The sequence below is a fragment of the Caretta caretta genome, chromosome 7 (genome assembly GCF_965140235.1).
Source record: "Caretta caretta isolate rCarCar2 chromosome 7, rCarCar1.hap1, whole genome shotgun sequence".
Classification (NCBI taxonomy): Eukaryota; Metazoa; Chordata; order Testudines; family Cheloniidae; genus Caretta; species Caretta caretta.
The window spans coordinates 55496944-55515403 of NC_134212.1; the positions used below are offsets into that span (position 1 = coordinate 55496944).

The 18460-nt window shown below is 48.1% G+C and overlaps 2 protein-coding genes across 9 annotated transcripts in view; both read right to left on the bottom strand.

The window, feature by feature from the left end:
• SEC31B (SEC31 homolog B, COPII component) overlaps positions 1-5804 on the bottom strand; it is a 43786-nt gene extending 37982 nt beyond the window's left edge. For 2 of the 8 annotated variants that reach the window (XR_012669323.1, XM_048857676.2), the window contains exon 1: positions 5115-5346. Coding sequence is in view for 2 of the 8 variants with exons in the window: in XM_048857676.2 (XP_048713633.1) it covers positions 5115-5164 (50 nt within the window). In the remaining 6 variants the exon portion in view is untranslated. Of the gene's footprint in view, positions 1-900; positions 921-1548; positions 1704-5114; positions 5348-5668 lie in introns of those variants that run through there. The other 6 variants (XM_048857678.2, XM_048857677.2, XM_075130703.1 and 3 more) reach the window with 6 other exon arrangements.
• Positions 5805-9304: 3500 nt separating this feature from the next.
• NDUFB8 (NADH:ubiquinone oxidoreductase subunit B8) lies at positions 9305-16508 on the bottom strand. Its single transcript, XM_048858705.2, has 5 exons — positions 16351-16508; positions 15496-15622; positions 12807-12906; positions 9963-10118; positions 9305-9525 (listed from the first exon to the last, which is right to left on the bottom strand). The coding sequence occupies exons 1-5, from the start codon at positions 16445-16447 to the stop codon at positions 9433-9435; spliced, it is 573 nt and encodes a 190-aa protein (XP_048714662.1). The 5' UTR covers positions 16448-16508; the 3' UTR covers positions 9305-9432.
• Between the last annotated feature and the right edge of the window lie 1952 nt (positions 16509-18460).

The window sequence follows — 18460 nt, forward strand, 5'->3', positions numbered from 1 at the left end:
GACCCTCAGTTACAGGAAAGGGATCTAAATTACATACTTAAGTCTTCAGTCTGGGTTTGGTTTCATTTAGCTACAGAAGGGCATTCAAGCTAAGCTACTTACAGGGTTGTAAGCTCACTGAACATACTGATGTCAATACATACACAGAGTTAAAATGAGCAGGGAAAACTCAAAAGAGATGCGGTAACATAGAACAAGGCAAACTGCTACATTATCTGATTTAGCTAATGCATGTTATTCTCACTTCCATATCATTCAAAGGCCCAAAAGGAAATTCACTTGGAATTCTGCTTCAGTTTGTGAACAGTGAAATAAGTGGTCTCGTGCTCAAAATCATGAAGTGCTGAATTCCCATTTTGACAATGACTCCATCAGCGACCCCAGGCAATTCACTCACCATTTCAGTACAGGAGTTGCCCCTGCTTGCAAAATGGGAAAAAAGCTTCCCTAATTCTTGGGAAATGGGATTAGATACTACTGCAATACACATAGCACAGTAATATTCCAAACTCACCCATAGTCCACTGGCTATTGGAACACAGTTAGGACTGAGCTTTAGGATCAGGACTGAGTTAGGACTGAGCTCTAGAATCTGATCTGTGTTACAAGTTTCTATAGAATAGACACTGTAACACTCATTAGCATAGGCCAGACATAGGAAATATCTGCATTCCATACTTTGCCCTATCCATGCTAGAATTGGAATGATTATTCCTAGCAGAGTTCTCTGTCATGGATGCATTCTCTGATTTCAGGGGCCCATCCCCAAAGGCCAGTCAACGTGTATTAGACATCAGATTTGAAACCACTTCCAGCCTTAGTTCGGCCTATGTGTAACCAAGGCCACTGATTAGCTGAAGTGTGTGCAGAAGGGGAGTCTGGTAGGTATTCCCAGTGTACCTGGAGCTAGCAAGCGGTACGGTCTTCTTGTCCCTCTCCTCCACCAAAGGCCTTCCCCTTTCATTACAGGGCAGGCTGCTTGATCAGAATTTCTTTAATGCTGTGAGTGTTAATCTGTTGTGGAATCTACTGAAGCTCATGCTACCTGCTGCCATTCTCATGCTAAGCTCACCCTAATTTATCAGAGGCCCAGGGGGGATCTGATCAGAGGCTATACAGCACAGATCACATGACCATTTCCCTAGGCATCCTAGGGCTCTGGGGTGGAAAGAGTCTCCCCCCAGCGGCAGCAGACAAAGCGGCTCATGGAAGACAGAGAGCTATATGTTTGTTCTCATGCCCTGAAGTGCATGCTCTGCCCCCTTTCCTTTTAGGCTCTATCAGACTCTCTGTCAGGCACCTCTCTCCGGCATGGCTCCAGAAAAACCCTCACGGTCAGCTCCGCATACTAGTCATGGGGAGTGAAACTGAGATCAGTTTAGCCTACTTTTGGCACATGAGGGAGAGAGAAGCAGCAGGCACTTCCTGGAGGCAGGTAGAGCTGCCAAGCCGTCCCCTCTCCCCCCTCCCAGTATGCTGAGCACTCACGGACCACACTGACGTTAGAGATTGGGACAGCAGCTGGGGGCTTCTTTGAAGCCGCCTTACCTGGCTCTCTGCTGGCTCCTGCTTCCTCAGTGCAATCAACACAGGAGCAGGTTGTACACATGGGGCTCCCTGTCTCCCGCCTAGTAAAGGAGCCCCTCTACCAAGCAACACCACCCCAAAGCAGCCAGGAGGTCTCTTCCCTCCAAACTAGATCACTGGAAGACGGGGAAGGGAATAGCAATCATTAGGAGAGAGAAGAAAGGGACCACGGGCCACCACCAGGGAAGCAGCTGGGGTGAGTGGCATCTGAATAACATTTTCAAGGTCTTCCTTGCCCTGTGTTGATTGCTGTTGCCTGGCATTTAACAGGCAAAAACAAAGAAAGCCCTGCTAGGAGGGGCTTACAATCTAAATTAGAGCAATGAAGCACAAATACACTATAAAAGAATCTATAGTCTTGAGCCTGGCCAGGGAGGATATCACATGTACCCACGAGTATGTCAAGGGAAGGTCTTGCATCCAGTCCCCTAGAGACCACACCCAATACCTAGGACAGTCGGTAGTCCCAACCAGCTACCCCAGCAGGACACAGCACATCAAAGAGTGCATTGTTTAGCCTGACTCTATATTGGCAATGCAGCTGCAAAGATCATTAACCTATGTCATTCCTGAATCCTCCAGTGGCTCCCCCTTCTGCAGGGCAGCAAACATAACCTGCTGACATTCACTTTCAAGGCCCTTCACCGTCAATCCCTACTCTATCTATCAGCTCTCATTAGCTACTGAGTTGTCAGTGCTCACCTTCGATCAGTCCCTGATGCCAGTACCCACTGCCCATTTGTTACATTTTTAAACACCTTCATTCTTTCTCCCCCAGTGCCCACATGCTTGGGAGGTTCACTGCATAAACATCCACAAAACCAATGCGTAATCCACCTTCAAATCCCTCCTCTGAACGCTCCTTTGCCATGATGCCTACAAAACACTTGACCCAAGATGCTGGTCAGTGTTCTCACTGTTTACTTGTACTCCCCCATCTGTCTGAATGCACCTGTTAGCTCTTGTGTTATACTTAGATATCAACTCCTTGGGGAAAGGACTAGTCTGTATTTATATAGAGAGCGAAATGAAGTCCACACCTGGATTTCTAGATGCTACAGTAACGTAAGTAATAATAATGGAGAGTGCGTCACTTGGACTAGCCAGATATTAACAATACTAAGAGAGAGACCCTGGACCATGCTGTTGAAGAGGCTGCCACTCCAGAACATGGGCATCCCTGGTTCTCAAGCCAGTGGAGTAGTTATGCTACCAAATTTTATGTCAGCAGAACAAAGGAAGGCCGAAATAAACTGGATTAGAGTGATCCAGCCAAGAGGTTACAATCTCACAGGCCTTCCAGGCACCTTCCATTTACTTTGGCTGAGAAATCAATTCAGGTCAAATGAATTGGCACTGGGGGCCTTTTGGGGACAACAGTGTCTCACTCCGCATTAGGAGGGGTTTTCGGGACACCAATCTGCTGTTTCAGGCTTGAAGGCAAAACCGCAGCTCTGAGCCCTACACTGATAGACAAGATCAAGGATAGTCAGTAACCAAGAGCCTTCAGAATTCCATGATGTTTCTGCACACTTTATCTCTCTGTGTCCAGGACAGGATTAATGACCCTCAAAGTAAGGAAACAGTCTTCTAGCTACCTCTTCTGGCTGCTGTAGGAAGAGCCAGACAGCTGTGAAATTATTAAATCAGCAGGATTCACAGGGAGAGTGCACCATCTGGCGTTCTATCTAGTTCTAGAAGTAACATCTCAGGTCATTGAGAAAGTTCAGGCTTCTTTCAAGATCTCTTTCATTAGTCATATCAATTCCTACACTATCTGCAGGAGGGGAGCAGTTGACAAATCCCAGATAGCAACAAGTCTCAGCTGCTATTGACACTCAGCACTCCCAGAAGCCTCTCTTAGCCACAATCTGTTGCAAAGTGTCCTGAGGGAAGTACTCTAGGAATGGGGGAACCTAGGCCTAGCTGGTCAGACAAGCCCTGTCCACCAGGGACATGAGGGAAGAGAAGGTACTGTATTGAGATACCAGGCTGTCAAAATTAAAACAAAAAGAAAAGGAGTACTTGTGGCACCTTAGAGACTAACCAATTTATTTCAGCGTGAGCTTTCGTGAGCTACAGCTCTAAGGTGCCACAAGTACTCCTTTTCTTTTTGCGAATACAGACTAACACGGCTGTTCCTCTGAAAATTAAAACAATCTCTCTCATCTTCTTGATGGATCATACAGACACTGCTAAAGGAGGCAGCAATATGTCATCTACACAGGAAACACAGGTGCCCAGCTACTGTAGTGATGGAGGCATTATAAATAGCTACAACTGATACTGTAGTAACAGCAGCCAGAACCCAACAACTGGCCTGATAACAGCATTCCCAATCCCCCTTTAATAAGATCAACTCCCTCTTTTACAATCCCAACACTGTCAACCTGAAATCCCTTCCTACAGACCTCCCTACTCAACCCAAATCTCAAAACTTCCTCCTAGAATTAACAATACCTAGCTCTTACATTGTACTTTTTGTCTTTAGATCTCAAAGTGCTTTAGAACAGAGGTCAGTACCCTAGCTCAATGTTACAGAAGGGAAAATAAGGCACAGAAAGGGAAGCCAATGACAGAACTGGGAATTAAGCCCAGGTCTCCTGAGTGCTAGTTCAGTGCCACACACACTAGGTTACCCTTAGGGCTTCTGTTTTTCTGGGCTTATTAATTTCATTTTTCAGAATTTATTTTTAGCAATTTTTGACTTCCAGGTAGATGTCCAAAAATCAGGGTTTTCTGGGGCTCTCTTTGTACATACACATAGTACTGTTTCAAACTGCACTGCACTGCACAGTGCACTAGGGAACCTTTAGTGTGCACCAGTAGGGTCTACACGGGCCTATTAATGTGCTGTTATTGCACTTCAGAAATCACACCTTTGCAGTCCACATTACAGCTCTGTGTACACAAGTGCTTAGCTACAAAACAGGAAGCATCGCCTGTATAAACAAACTGCACTGGGAAAGGGGTGAAGTCAGCATGAATTGAGTAATCATTTCCAGTGCTGATTGGATAAACACAGATTTTTTTTTTTTTAAATCGAGGGTGTGTTTTATTGGCATTTATCAATTAAAACCTAAAATCAGAAGCCCTCACTATACTACATGCTCCTCTGTTTGGATTCCCTGATCTCTCTCTCCCCTAATTCTCACTGTCCTAGATTGAGCCTATTTTAATAAATAAAAGTAAACATCAGGCAGTAGGAACCCAAAGGGGAGACACTGGAATGGCTCTAACGCCAGTTGCAAAGCCACTGCAGCGTGCAAGGAGGGGTTTTTTTTGGAAGGCAGGACTCAGCATAACACAGGGCAACCTACAAAAGGACTTCCTACCTTCCTTCAAGAATACAGGGCTAATACTCAGCCCTACATTGCACTGCGGTACACACAATGGACAGCTTAGTGATTACTGGACTGGGACACAGGAGAAATGGGATCACAATCCCAGCTCTGCCACTCGCTTCCCACGTACCCTTACACAACCTCACCAAGTTAAAAACACACTCCTATTCCTCCACCCTTTACCGGTGTCGCCTGACGACTCTAAGCTCCTGGGAGCAGGGACTGTCTCTCATTATGTGTCCGTACAGCGCCGAGCGCGGCTGGGCCCCTGGGTGCTGCTGTACTACAGAGGACTACTGACACTCCCAAGCCAGAGGGGCTCAGAGGGCTGCGGATGTGGCCACTAGCAGAGAGCTGTGCGACGACCCACGCGTGAAACCAGCCCGCAGGCAGGGGCCCAGACCCCAGAGCGCCCACGCCACCGATCTCCAGCCCGTCCGTGGGGCGGCCGCACCCAGACCCCCGGGCGGCCTCGTGGCTGCCTGGCGCGGCGCGGCGCGGCCCCTCCGGGCGGGGCCCCAGTTCTCAGAACCGGCCGGGGCGCGCGGAGGCTCGGGACTGGGCGCTCGGGGAGGGGGGGCTCCCTGTCAGTGGCCGCACCAGAGCCGGGCCCGCGCCTGCGTGGGGGGATCGGCCGGCGGGGGCGTGCTGGGGCCGCGCCTGGGTGGGAAGGGCCCGCGCCGGGGTCAGAGCTGGGGGGGGGGGGAGGGGACAGGGGCCGGCGGAGCGGCCCTTACCGGCTCCGGTACCTTCCCTATCGCGACTCCTGACCCAGGGCGGCTGGGACTCCCTGCTCTATGGTGGCCGCCAGCAACCCAAAGAGCTCCGCCCGCGAAGCGTCTCCTGCCGATCAGTGTATAATATGACTCCTCCCCTCAGACACACACACTAACCCCGCCCCCAACTGGGGCATCAAACGCCTCCCCCCATCTCTGCCCCCACATGCCCTGCGGCATCAGCCCCCCCGGGTATCAACCCCCAGGGCCTAGGCTTTCCAACTCATTGCCCAAAGGGGGAACATCTCTGCCTCGCCCCTTCCCCGAGGCCCCGCCCCCGCTCGCTCCCTTCCCCCTCCCTCAGTCTCTCCCACCCTCACTCACTTTCACCAGGCTGGAGTTTGGGGAGTGTGAGGGCTCCAGCTGGGGGTGCAGGCTCTGGGGTGGGGCCAAGGATGAGGGGTTTGGGATGCAGGAGGGGGCTCCAGGCTGGGGTGAGGGTGTTGGGGGAGTTTGGGTGCGGGAGGGGACTCCAGGCTGGGGTAGAGGGTTGGAGTGTTGAGGTGGGCTCCGAGAGGGAGTTCGGGTGAGGCAGGTGCCACCCCCACAGCTCCGATTACTCGTGGTTCCCAGCCAATGGGAGCTGCAGAGCCGGCCCTCAGGGAGGGGGCAGTGCACAGAGCCTCCCTGAATGTGCATGCGCCTAGGGGCCACAAGGACCTGGCAGCTGCTTCCCAGAGCTGCGCTGAGCTAGGGCAGGCAGGCAGGGAGCCTGCCTTGGCCCCAGGCCCCCACTGCGTCGTCACCCGGACTTTTAACAGCCTGGTTAGCGGTGCTGAACGGAGCCACCAGGGTCCCTTTTTGACCGAGCATCCGGACAAAAACTGGATGCCTGGCAACCCTACCAAGGGCCTCCCTCTACTGGGGCATCAACTCCCGCACTGCCTCCCTCTACTGAGGCATCAACCCTCCACTGGGGCATCAGCCCCCCTAGGTATCTACCCAACAGGACTCTGCTCCACTGGGGCATCACCCCCCCACCCCCCGCACTGCCTCCCTCCACTGAGGCATGAACCCCCCACTACTTGTCCCCCAGGTATCAACCCCTCCACCCCACTGGGGCACTCCCCCTTTCCCTTTGTTGTAGTATCTCACACTCTGGCTTTAACCACATCTCCACTATCCCCCTCCCACACTGGGACATTTATTCACTACACTCTACCCCACCCCATATTAACCCCCTGCTCCCTTCTTGTATTCCACACAACACTGGAGCATTCAATTCCTGTGCCAGGTAAGAGAAGGGGGGACAACCAGGGCTTTAGCCCAGTATTGGCTATGCCTGTATCTTTCAGCTGTTCCTTGAACCCCAAACTATCCCTCTATGTGCTTCCTCAAAGACCTCCACTGTATGTGACACTTCCAGTGAGATACTAACATGAGGATGTGTCCCTGATCATCTTGGCTAATAGCCAATGTAATGTAACATGAGGATGTGTCCCTGATCATCTTGGCTAATAGCCATTGACTGACCTATCCTCTATGAACGTATCTACTTCTTTTTTGAACCTAGATATACTTTGGGCCTTCATAACATCCCCTGGCAACAAGTTCCACAGGTTGATTGTATGTTAGATGAAGAAGTACTTCCTTATATTTGTTTTAAACCTGCTGCCTATTCATTTAATTGGGTAACTCCTGGTTCTTGTGTTATGCAAAGGGGCAAAAACACTTCCTTATTCACTTTCTCCCCACCAGTCATCATTTCAGACCTCTATCATATCCCTCTGTCATCTTTTCTAAGATGAACAGTCCCAGTCTTTTTAATCTCTCTTCATATGGAAGCTCTTCCATACCCCTAATCATTGTTGTCCTTCTCTGTATGTTTTCTAATTCCAATATATCTTTCTTGCGATGAGGCGACCAGAACTGTATGCAGTATTGAAGGTGTAAGTATACCATGAATTTATATAATAGAGCTATATTTTCTGTCTTATCTATCCCTTTCCTAATGGATCCTAACTTTGTTAGCTTTTTTGACTGCCACTGCACCTTGAATAGATGTTTTCAGAAACCTGCTCACAATGACTCCAAGATCTCTTTCTTGAGTGGTAAGAGCTAATTTAGACTCCATTATTTTGTGTGTGTAGTTGGGATTGTGTTTTTCAGTGTGCATGACTTTGCATTTATCAACATTCAATTTCATCTGCCATTTTGTTGCCTAAGCACCCAGTTTAGGGAGATCTCTGTCTTTGCAGTCTGCTTTGGACTTAACTATTTTGGTTAATTTTGTATTGTCTACAAACTTTGCCACCTCATTGTTTCACCCCTTTTCCAGATCATCTATGAATACGTTGATCAGCACAGGTCCCAGTACAGATCCTTGGGAGGACTCCTCTATTTACCTCTCCCCACTGTGAAAACTGACCATTTATTCCCTATTTTTTAACCAGGTACTGATCCAGGACAGGACCTTCCCTCTTATCCCATGACTGCTTAGTTTGCTTGAGAGCCTTTGGTGTGGGACCTTGTCAAAAGCTTTCTGAAAGTCCAAGTATACTGTATAAACTAGATCACCCTTGTCTACATGCTTGTTGACATCCTTAAAGAATTCTAATAGATTGGTGAGGCATGATTTCCCTTTACAAATGCTATGTTGACTCTTCCCCCACATATTGTGTTCATCTATGTGTCTGATAATTCTGTTCTTTACTATAGTTTCAAACACCTGCTGAACACTTACCGCAGCTTTGAGGTCTAAGAACTTTAGAAAATGCTTTTGTTTACTTCTAGGCAAAAGGCAACACACTGAAATTATTTAAGGAAAGTAACATACTGCTACTTTCAGAGTAGCAGCCGTGTTAGTCTGTATTCGCAAAAAGGAGTACTTGTGGCACCTTAGAGACTAACAAATTTATCTGAGCATAAGCTTTCGTGAGCTACAGCTCACTTCATCGGATGAAGTATGCTACTACATACACTCCTTAAACTCTCTAAAACATTGGGGAATAACTGTTCAGTTCAGAAGACCAACCATGCCCTCAACAGCCAAGGTCAATAAGACACAGCAATAGGTTACTCCTACACTAACGTGGCAGACTGTGGTAAGCAGCACTACTGCTCAAAAATGGGTATAAGATTAGAGGGAGATTTTGTCCTGTGTGAGGGATGGAAGGTTTATCTAAAGTGAGATGTATCACTTCAAAGGCTAGGTTCTTCTGTGGTCCTAATCCACCAGTACATAAGGCAACTCTTAAACTTTGATTGCAGCTACTGCCTGAGGAGGGGTGAGAAAGAAGAGCCAACCCAATGAGGAAGTAGAATTATTCATAGTATAGATGGCATCATGGAAGACTTGAATAACCCAAAAGGAGTTGTGTCCATCTTTGAACATAATAGAATTCTGTTTTACTTTCTTCTCCTTCCAACAGCTGCAAGAACAACCTTGGTAGCTGGCACTGGAATCAGACTTATCTAAAGAATTCCAGTGTCCATGTTACACACAGATTCATAAGGATCAACACCCCTGGCCTTCTTCTTGAAGCACCATCCTATACACAAAGGAATTCGACCCACGCTCAGAGACAATGGTGGAGTCACTGTAACGTCACTGCCCACTTTATAGCCTCTTCAAAGAAAAGAAATCCACCACAAGAGTTTTCACAATATATTTCATTAAGGGTAAATGTCTTAGAGAACAAGTGTTTAGTGCATCCTGCAGTGAACATTCTGGAGGACCCCCAGAGTAAATGTCCCAGGAGAAGAGCTACATTTCCATGCATCTTTCAGATTTCATAGTTCTTCACCTCTGGGGGCTCTTTGCTGGGATCGCCCCCTCGCTCCAGGTACAGGTTATTGTAGGGATATTGCTTCGGTCCCTGCAGAGGAACATAACTGTGAAGCAGCAAGCTCAACACATTCAAACAGGCAACTTAGAAAACCTGTGGGCAAATACTTCACACTCACAGAGTGTTTTGTCTCTTTGATGCACCATGCAACACTCACAGCACCACTCTGAAGCAAAATGTTCTACCACTATTACAGATGGAGACAGTGGGGCCCTGAGACACTAAGGCCAACAGCCTGAAAGGTATTTTAGCATCTAATTCCTATTGATTTCTACAGGAATTAAATGCCTAAGTACCTCTGAGGACTTGGGCCTAAGTGACTTGTCCAAAGCCACACCGCTGGCGCAGCGGGTCTTTCGTATCCCAAGTTATTCAACCTCAAGAGGACACTGCTCTGGGCATCTGGCAGCGGCATGCAGCAACAGTTCTTAGGAGACCTATTCCCCCTGCCCCACCTCATTACTCACCACAGGCATGTAGGATGGGTACATTTCTCCAAGCCAGAACATAAACAGCATGAAGCCAATAAAGAAGAAGAACTGATTGCGCATGGTGTGCCAGGGTACCACAGTGGGGGACGTGTCAACACGGGTCCGGAGAAACATGTCAAAGTGCCAGTGCATCTAAACAATAAAGGGAGAGGCTCGGTTACATTATTCCAATAGCACTCTACAATTCTCTGGCTCTTCATCCGAGAAACTTAATGCAATTTGCAGACATTAGACATCACAACACTACCAGAAGGAAAATGTTACCCTCATTTTACAGATGGGGATACAGTCACAGAGAAACTAAGTGACTTGTCCAAGGTCATGGTGTGACGAAGTGGGACTGTTCTTAATGTTTCCTCTGAATAGTGTGGGGGTGCCTCAGTTTCCCCTAGGCAGTTCTTAAGTATCTAGGGGGTGGGGTAAGGGTGTATGATCATTGCAGAGCCCTAGAGGGCAGGTGTGTGCAGGAGTCTGGACACAGAGAATGGCCAACACCCTGTTTCCTGGCAACTGATGGCCTGGGCCCTTCCCCCCCTGCAAGGTGAGAGCTAAAGGGTTGGAGAACAAAGGAATCAGGTGACCACCTGGCCCGGGAAAGGAACAAAGCCCAGAGGAGGAGGGGCTGGAGGGGGTTTTCAGTTTGGGGCTGGCTGGGACATGGAGTGAAGTGCAGACGTGGTTGTCTGGCTCACTGCCCCCCAGAATGGACCCAGCTGAGGGGTCCCGTTCTCTGCACCTGCAAGTTCTGTTTTAGACCATGTTCCTGTCGTCTAATAAACCTTCTGTTTTACTGGCTGGCTGAGAGTCACGTCTGACTGCGAAGCTGGGGTGCAGGACCCTCTGGCTTCCCCAGGAGCCCCGCCTGAGCGGACTCGCTGGGGGAAAGCGCACGGAGGGGCAGAGGATGCTGAATGCTCTGAGGTCAGACCCAGGAAGGTGGAAGCTGTGTGAGCTGTGTGTCCTGAAGACAGGCTGCTCACAGAAAGGCGACTACCCCAGAGTCCTGACTGACTTCATGGGGAGCAGTTCCAGAGCATCGCCCAGGGACTCCGTGACACATGGTGAGTTGCTGGTGGTCAAGGACAGAATTCAGGAACCCTGAGTTCCAGCTTTCTGCTCAAACAATTAAATGATATTACTTCAATTTTTGTTTATTTTTCAAAAAATACCATGAACCCACATTTATCCACCCACAACCACTTCAACTGTGTCTCCAAACCTCTTGTTCTCACGGTGCTTCACAAAAAGGCACAGCAGGAATTAGTACAATGGTTTGTGAGGAGTTCCTGGCATCCAAGGACCCCACAGATGTATATTGCTGAGTGGAGTTAGAACAGCAAAAAAATCGCAAGTGATTTCCTGCTACTTTGGAACAGGTTCCTTATCTACATACTTGTCTATAATGCACCAGGCACCATTATTTAACTCTAACAGATTAAAGATGGGATGGGAGTTATCCTATGACCTCCACAGGTTGAATACAATTGCTTGAACAGATGCACATTTAAGCTTCTCATTCACAAGGGGCTTTCAGCCTAGAAGCTAAAAGTCAAGCATCTTAAACATGAGCAGCTAAGCAGAACACATAACCAGAATGCAGACAACTCAATATTTCTGATCACATACTGTCTTCACTTTCCCAGTTCATTACTTCAGATGGTGGCTGATGGTGGGTCTGACTGCACAGCTGTTTGATCTAACACCAGGGGAGCCATACTCTCACCATTACAAACGAAACCATCTCTTACAAGCAAAGAGGGCAGTTTTTACTATTTCCAACACTTCTCACTGAAAGAACTTGTGCTCCACTGTGACCAAGAGACAGTACGTGCAACGGGAAATTACCACAACCCCAAATCACCCCAGGGACAGCAAATATTAATACAGAGCCTTCTCAGCATTAGAGAGAGCCAAAGCACATAGGTATCTTGAATCACTGCAACACTTCTCATGCACCATTGCTTTTAAAAGCTCAATAGCCAAGCTGACGATTCCCAAGCCTTTCTATACTGCACCTATGATCCTCGCTACATGAGAGAATGTACTGAGAGAGATTAGATAACTACTCAACGTAAATTCAAGTCGCAGCATTACTACAGGGTAAAAACACTGCCTTGAGTTCCTTTTAGTTATCCCTCCGCTATAATCAATTTCTTCAACCGGGCACTTTGGAATCCCCAGTACGCACACAAAAGCTTGTTTTCCCTCTAGTTCTGTTGCTTAGGGACAGCTCATGTCATCCACCAAGTGAAATAATTATGGTTCAGTTTCAACCACCTACAGAAACCCCACATTCTCTTACCAGCAAAAGTTACTAGTCATTAGGAGTTGGCTCTTAAGTCTACTTTTCTAGTGTCAGAAAGGAAGTTTCAAGCAGTTTCTAGGGAAAAGGCCACCCAGCACCCATTCCATTGAAAAGCAACCCCAGAACCAGTGACAGCAGTGGCAGGACCCACTGGGCTGAGAGGGCGTGAACTTCTGTGATCTAGCAGAAAGGATGGTTTAGTGATGCAGACATCGGATCTGAAGCATTTAAGATTCTTCGATACACGTTCAAATCTCAGTATGATTGACTCAGCCCTTCAACTTACTGTGGAAGATACTAAGGTACGGATGCCCTGTCTCATCTGTATGGACACTGAAAATCCTTTGGCCTTTTTTGGGGTGGATGGGAAAGGGGGCAGAATAGGGATTTACCCTGACTTTCTTGGCCTAAGATTTCCTTTCCAAACATCGGTGTGAGATGGTAAAGTATTACATAAATATTATTTTAGTTGAACATTAATGCTCAGTAGAAACAAAAAGATCCACCATCCCTACCGGCTCTCCCCAGTTTTGTCTCAGACCGGGGTAGTCCCACTGATACCAGGGGTCTCTCTCATGATGAGATCGGTCAGGAAGTTTGGGATAATCACCATACCTATTGGAAACATACAAATAAAACAGAAATTATTTATATCCATTGTATGGTACAGATCATTAGGAAAATCTATTAAAATGGAATAACAGAGCAAGAAAATTATTAGCTATAGTAGCTCTTGAACCTACAGTATTTTGTAAACACCTTTTAAAAACACATTAACTAACATGGCACTGCTTGCCTTCATACTGATGACTTTGCTTATATGGTGTATCCTCTTCCCCTGGTTTATTTATTTTGTCTTTATACGGGCAAATTGCAAGTGCTACTGGAATATGCTCAGCTTCTCCTCCTCTCTCCTTGTGACTATCTCAAGCCATCCCTCCCCACATTTAAAGCATTTAACTTGAAAGGCATTTTGCAGTTAGATCACCATTAACACCATATTCCAGATATTTGTGTCCCCATTGTCATAGTAACTGAGCACCTCACAAATGTTAATTTAGCCACACAAGACCCCTCTGAAGAAGGGACATATCATCCCCATTTCACAGGGAACTAAGGCATAGAAAATGACCTGCTCAAGGTCATACAGTCTGTCTTGCTCAAGGTCATAAAGTCTGTGGCAGAGCCTGGAATTGAACCCAGGCCTTCTGCATCCCAGTCCAGTGCCTATACAACCATCCTCCATCCCAACATTATTTCTCCGCCCTCCATAATGTGTTGCACACTCAGCTTCAGTGACTTGTTTTTATTTAACCTTTTAGAGAACACTGCCTTTCTGGAGTGTTGAGGGGTACATGAAGTGTTTTAATATTGCAGCAGCGTACCACAAGCACTTCAGTTGTAAGTTTCAGAGGTAGTCGTGTTAGCCTGAATCAGCAAAACAAAACAAAACAAAAAAACAAGGAGTCCTTGTGACACCTTAGAAACTAACAAATTTATTTGGGCATAAGTGTTCGTGGGCTAAAACCCACTTCATCAGATGTATGAAGTAAAAGATACAGGAGCAGGTATAAATACATGAAAGGACATGGGTTGCTTTACCAAGTGTTAGGTCAGTCTAATGAGATAAAACTTCAAAAACAGACTCCAACATGAAGCTGCAGAACTGGAATTAATTTGCAAACTAGATACCATCAGATTAGGCCTGAATAAAGACTGGGAGTGGTTGGGTCATTACAAAACCGAAACTTAATTTCTCCAATACTAATTTCTCCCTACTGTTACTCACACCTTCTTGTCAACTGTCTGTAATAGGCCACTCTCTTACCACTTCAAAAAGTTATTTCTCCTCCCTTGGTATCCTGCTGTTAATTGATTTATCGCAGGCTCAGCGGGTAGTGATCAATGGCTCTTTGTCTAGTTGGCAGCTGGTATCAAGTGGAGTGCCCCAAGTGTCAGTCCTGGGGGGCCGGTTTTGTTCAATATCTTCATTAATGATCTGGAGGATGGTGTGGATTGCACCCTCAGCAAGTTTGCAGATGACACTAAACTGGGAGGCGAGGTAGATATGCTGGAAGGTAGGGATAGTATACAAAGGGCCCGAGACAAATTAGAGGATTGGACCAAAAGAAATCTGATGAGGTTCAACAAGGACAAGTGCAGAATCCTGCACTTAGGATGGAAGAATCCCATGCATCGCTACAGATTAGGGACTGAATGGCTAGGCAGCAGTTCTGCAGAAAAGGACCTAGGAGTTACAGTGGATGAGAAGCTGGATACGAGTCAACAGTGTGCCGTTGTTGCCAAGAGGGCCAATGGCATTTTGGGCTGTATAAGTAGGGGCATTGCCAGCAGATCTAGGGACGTGATCATTCCCCTCTATTCGACATTGGTGAGGCCTCATCTGGAGTATTGCGTCCAGTTTTGGGCCCCACACTACAAGAAGGATGTGAAAAAATTGGAAAATGTCCACCGGAGGGCAACAAAAATGATTAGGGGACTAGAACACATGATTTATGCGGAGAGGCTGAGGGAACTGGGATTGTTTAGTCTGCAGAAGAGAAGAATGAGGGGGGATTTGATAGCTGCCTGCTTTCAACTACCTGAATGGGGGTTCCAAAGAGGATGGATCTAGACTGTTCTCAGTGGTAGCAAATGACAGAACGAGGAGTAATGGTCTCAAGTTGCAGTGGGGAAGGTTTAGGTTGAATATTAGGAAAAACTTTTTCACCAGGAGGGTTGGTGAAGCACTGGTGGTGAAGAACTGGTGCCTAGGGAGGTGGTGGAATCTCCTTCCTCTGAAGTTTTTAAGGTCAGGCTTGACAAAGCGCTGGCTGGGATGATTTAGTTGGGGCTTGGTCTTGCTTTGAGCAGGGGGTTGGACTAGAACTAGATGACCTCCTGATGTCCCTTCCAACCCTGATATTCTATGATCTCATTAGACTGACCTAACACTTGGTAAAGCAACCCACATCCTTTCATGTATTTATACCTGCTCCTGTATCTTTTACTTCATATATCTGATGAAGTGGGTTCTAGCCCACGAAAGCTTATGCCCAAATAAATTTGCTAGTCTCTAAGGTGCCACAAGGACCCCTCAGTATTTTTCAGTTAAATAGATCCTCCCTGCAGCCGGGTACCAGCTGATACCTGCCTCTGCCTTTCTTCAAGGGTCTAATAATCTCAGTGCCTTATGTAGCTCACCCCATGCCATCATCCGGATGTGGCTCATAGTCCTCCACCCTCATATTGTATTTCTTAGCAGCAGCTGCCCTTTCCTCTGGAGTCTTGGGGTAAGGTCCAGGCATCAAGTGCTTGGGCAAGCCCGAAGCTGAAGGCAGAAAACACAAGTCAGAGCTCTTTAGGAGTCTCATCGTAACAGGGTAAATTCACGGATAATAGGTCCACCAATGGCTATTAGCCAGGACTGGCACGGATGGTGTCACTAGCCTGTTTGCCAGAAGTTGGGAATGGGCAACAGGAGATGGATCACTTGATGATTACCTGTACTGTTCATTCCCTCTGAGGCACCTGGTATTGGCCACTGTCGGAAAACAGGATACTGGGCTAGGTGGACCTTTGGTATGACCCAGTATGGCCATGCTTATGTTCAGGGCAGAGCACAGCTGGGAGCAGCCGATGATGGTTGCACCCCAATACATGGCAGACAGTGAAAGGAGAGACTGCTTCACAGGATCACCCCCAGGATAGGGAGCAAATCACCTGCATTGGGGTCATCAGACACAAGAATCCAGGGTCTGTGTGCGGGGCTCCTCCTCCTCCCCACCTGATTCTGCAATTTCTGAATCACAGACAAGGATCCAGGGATGCACAAGAGACTGCCCCAAGTAAAGGGCGCCCAACCCCCTCCCCACCAAGCCCTCTCCCCCAATTAGCCCCCAACCCCCTCCCCCAGGGGCACCCAGAGCCCTAAGCCGGCCCCCTCCCTCCACTGAGCCCGGCGCCGCAGACGCCCAAGGACACGGCCCCCCAGGCCTGCCTCGGGGCTGCGCTGCCCCGTCACTCGCGGCGCAGGACGCCGCTCGCTCGCTCGCTGACCTGCTCGGGCCCCCAGCGGGGCTGCTCGGCCCCCCGCCGCCCGTAGCAAGGCCGCCGCCCGCAGCCAGCGGACACCGCGCAGCCCCACCACCGCCATCAGCTGCCCTCTACCCACAGTGCGCAGGCGCTAAAAGGACGGCGGCCGGGTAGGGTCAATAGAGCGGAGGGGCGGATTCGGTTTAATAGACTAGACGGGGCGGAGCTGGGCTGGAGCGAAGTCAGAGGCTCGGGGGCTTAGGGGAGGTGGGGGGCTAGAGGCGTTTGAGAGGAGGGGGTGTTGAGAGGAGGGGGGTTTAGAGGGGTTTGGGAAGATGTGGGGGCTCAGAGCGGTTTGGGGAGGGAAGTTAGAGGGCTTTGGAGAGGTTGGGGGTTGGCAGCATTAGGATGGTGGGGCCTAGAGGGGGTTGGGGGACAGGATGGGTTCGGTATGTGGGAGGTCTGGGGCCCAATGGAAGGGATGGGTTAGGTCAGAGAGGTTAGAGGGGCGGTGGGGTGGGATGGGGCAGGGAACTCAGGTGATTTGAGGTGAGATGGGGATTTAGGTGAGGGATTAAAGAGGTGGGGGCCTCAGAGAAGGGATTAAAGAGGCCTGGGTGAGCTGGTGGCTCTTGGGGTACCAGCTGCCCTGCAGCCCTTTCCTGCCCTGGGCTGTGGCTGGTTGGCAGGTATCTCACAGCTCTGTACCCCTAACCTGGCAGTGATGCCTCTCCCTCTCCTTTTGCCCTTCTCCAGGGGATGGAGCACTTCGTTGCTCAGTTGCTCTCCCAAATGGCACTCTACAAACCTAATCCTGTGTGGTATAGGGAATGGGCTATTTTACTGGCAGCTCTACAGAGCCAGAGAGAGACTCATACCAATTAAAAGCACCTGTTTCCAGGGAGGTCATATGGAAAACTAAACCAGCCCTAATCAGTGTGACAGGTTTCAGAGGAACAGCCGTGTTAGTCTGTATTCGCAAAAAGAAAAGGAGTACTTGTGGCACCTTAGAGACTAACCAATTTATTTGAGCATGAGCTTTCATGAGCTACAGCTCACTTCATCAGATGTTTACCGTGGACATCTGATGAAGTGAGCTGTAGCTCACGAAAGCTCATGCTCAAATAAATTCGTTAGTCTCTAAGGTGCCACAAGTACTCCTTTTCTTTTTGCTAATCAGTGTGGTTACCTGGATTACTGCCAGTTTTGGGATAGCTCTTCCACAATGCAAACTGCAAAAACCTTCTCTGCCTTCCCGGTACAGCTCTGTCCTGCAGCATTACAGGAGCGGCCATGCTTTCTTACCTCTCTTCTGTGTTCTTATTCCCTGTCTCACATCCATGTTGCAGTATTATAAGATGCCTTCTCATTCCTCTAGTTCCATCGGCTCCCCACCATAGCATTACAGGAGCTTTCCTGTTTTCCCATTTCCCCTTTGCCATCCTCTCCAGCTCACGCTTATCCAGCTACTTTACAGGACTTCCCCTGCTTTCTTTTTCTTCCGTCCCCGTGGCTCAGAGCTGCAACTTGTCATTACAAGAGTTCACCCACCATTATCTTGTTAGGGAAAGGTTTCAGAGTAACAGCCGTGTTAGTCTGTATTCGCAAAAAGAAAAGGAGTACTTGTGGCACCTTAGAGACTAACCAATTTATTTGAGCATAAGCTTTCGTGAGCTATAGCTCACTTCATCGGATGCATACTGTGGAAAATACAGAAGATGTTTTTATACACACAAACCGTGAAAAAATGGGTGTTTATCACTACAAAAGGTTTTCTCTCCCCCCACCCCACTCTCCTGTTGGTAATAGCTTATCTAAAGTGATCACTCTCCTTACAATGTGTGTGATAATCAAGGTGGGCCATTTCCAGCACAAATCCAGGGTTTAACAAGAACAGTCTGAGGAAGGGGGGGGGGGGGGTAGGAAAAAACAAGGGGAAATAGGTTACCTTGCATAATGACTTAGCCACTCCCAGTCTCTATTCAAGCCTAAGTTAATTGTATCCAATTTGCAAATGAATTCCAATTCAGCAGTCTCTCGCTGGAGTCTGGTTTTGAAGTTTTTCTGTTGTAATATCGCAACTTTCATGTCTGTAATCACGTGACCAGAGAGATTGAAGTGTTCTCCAACTGGT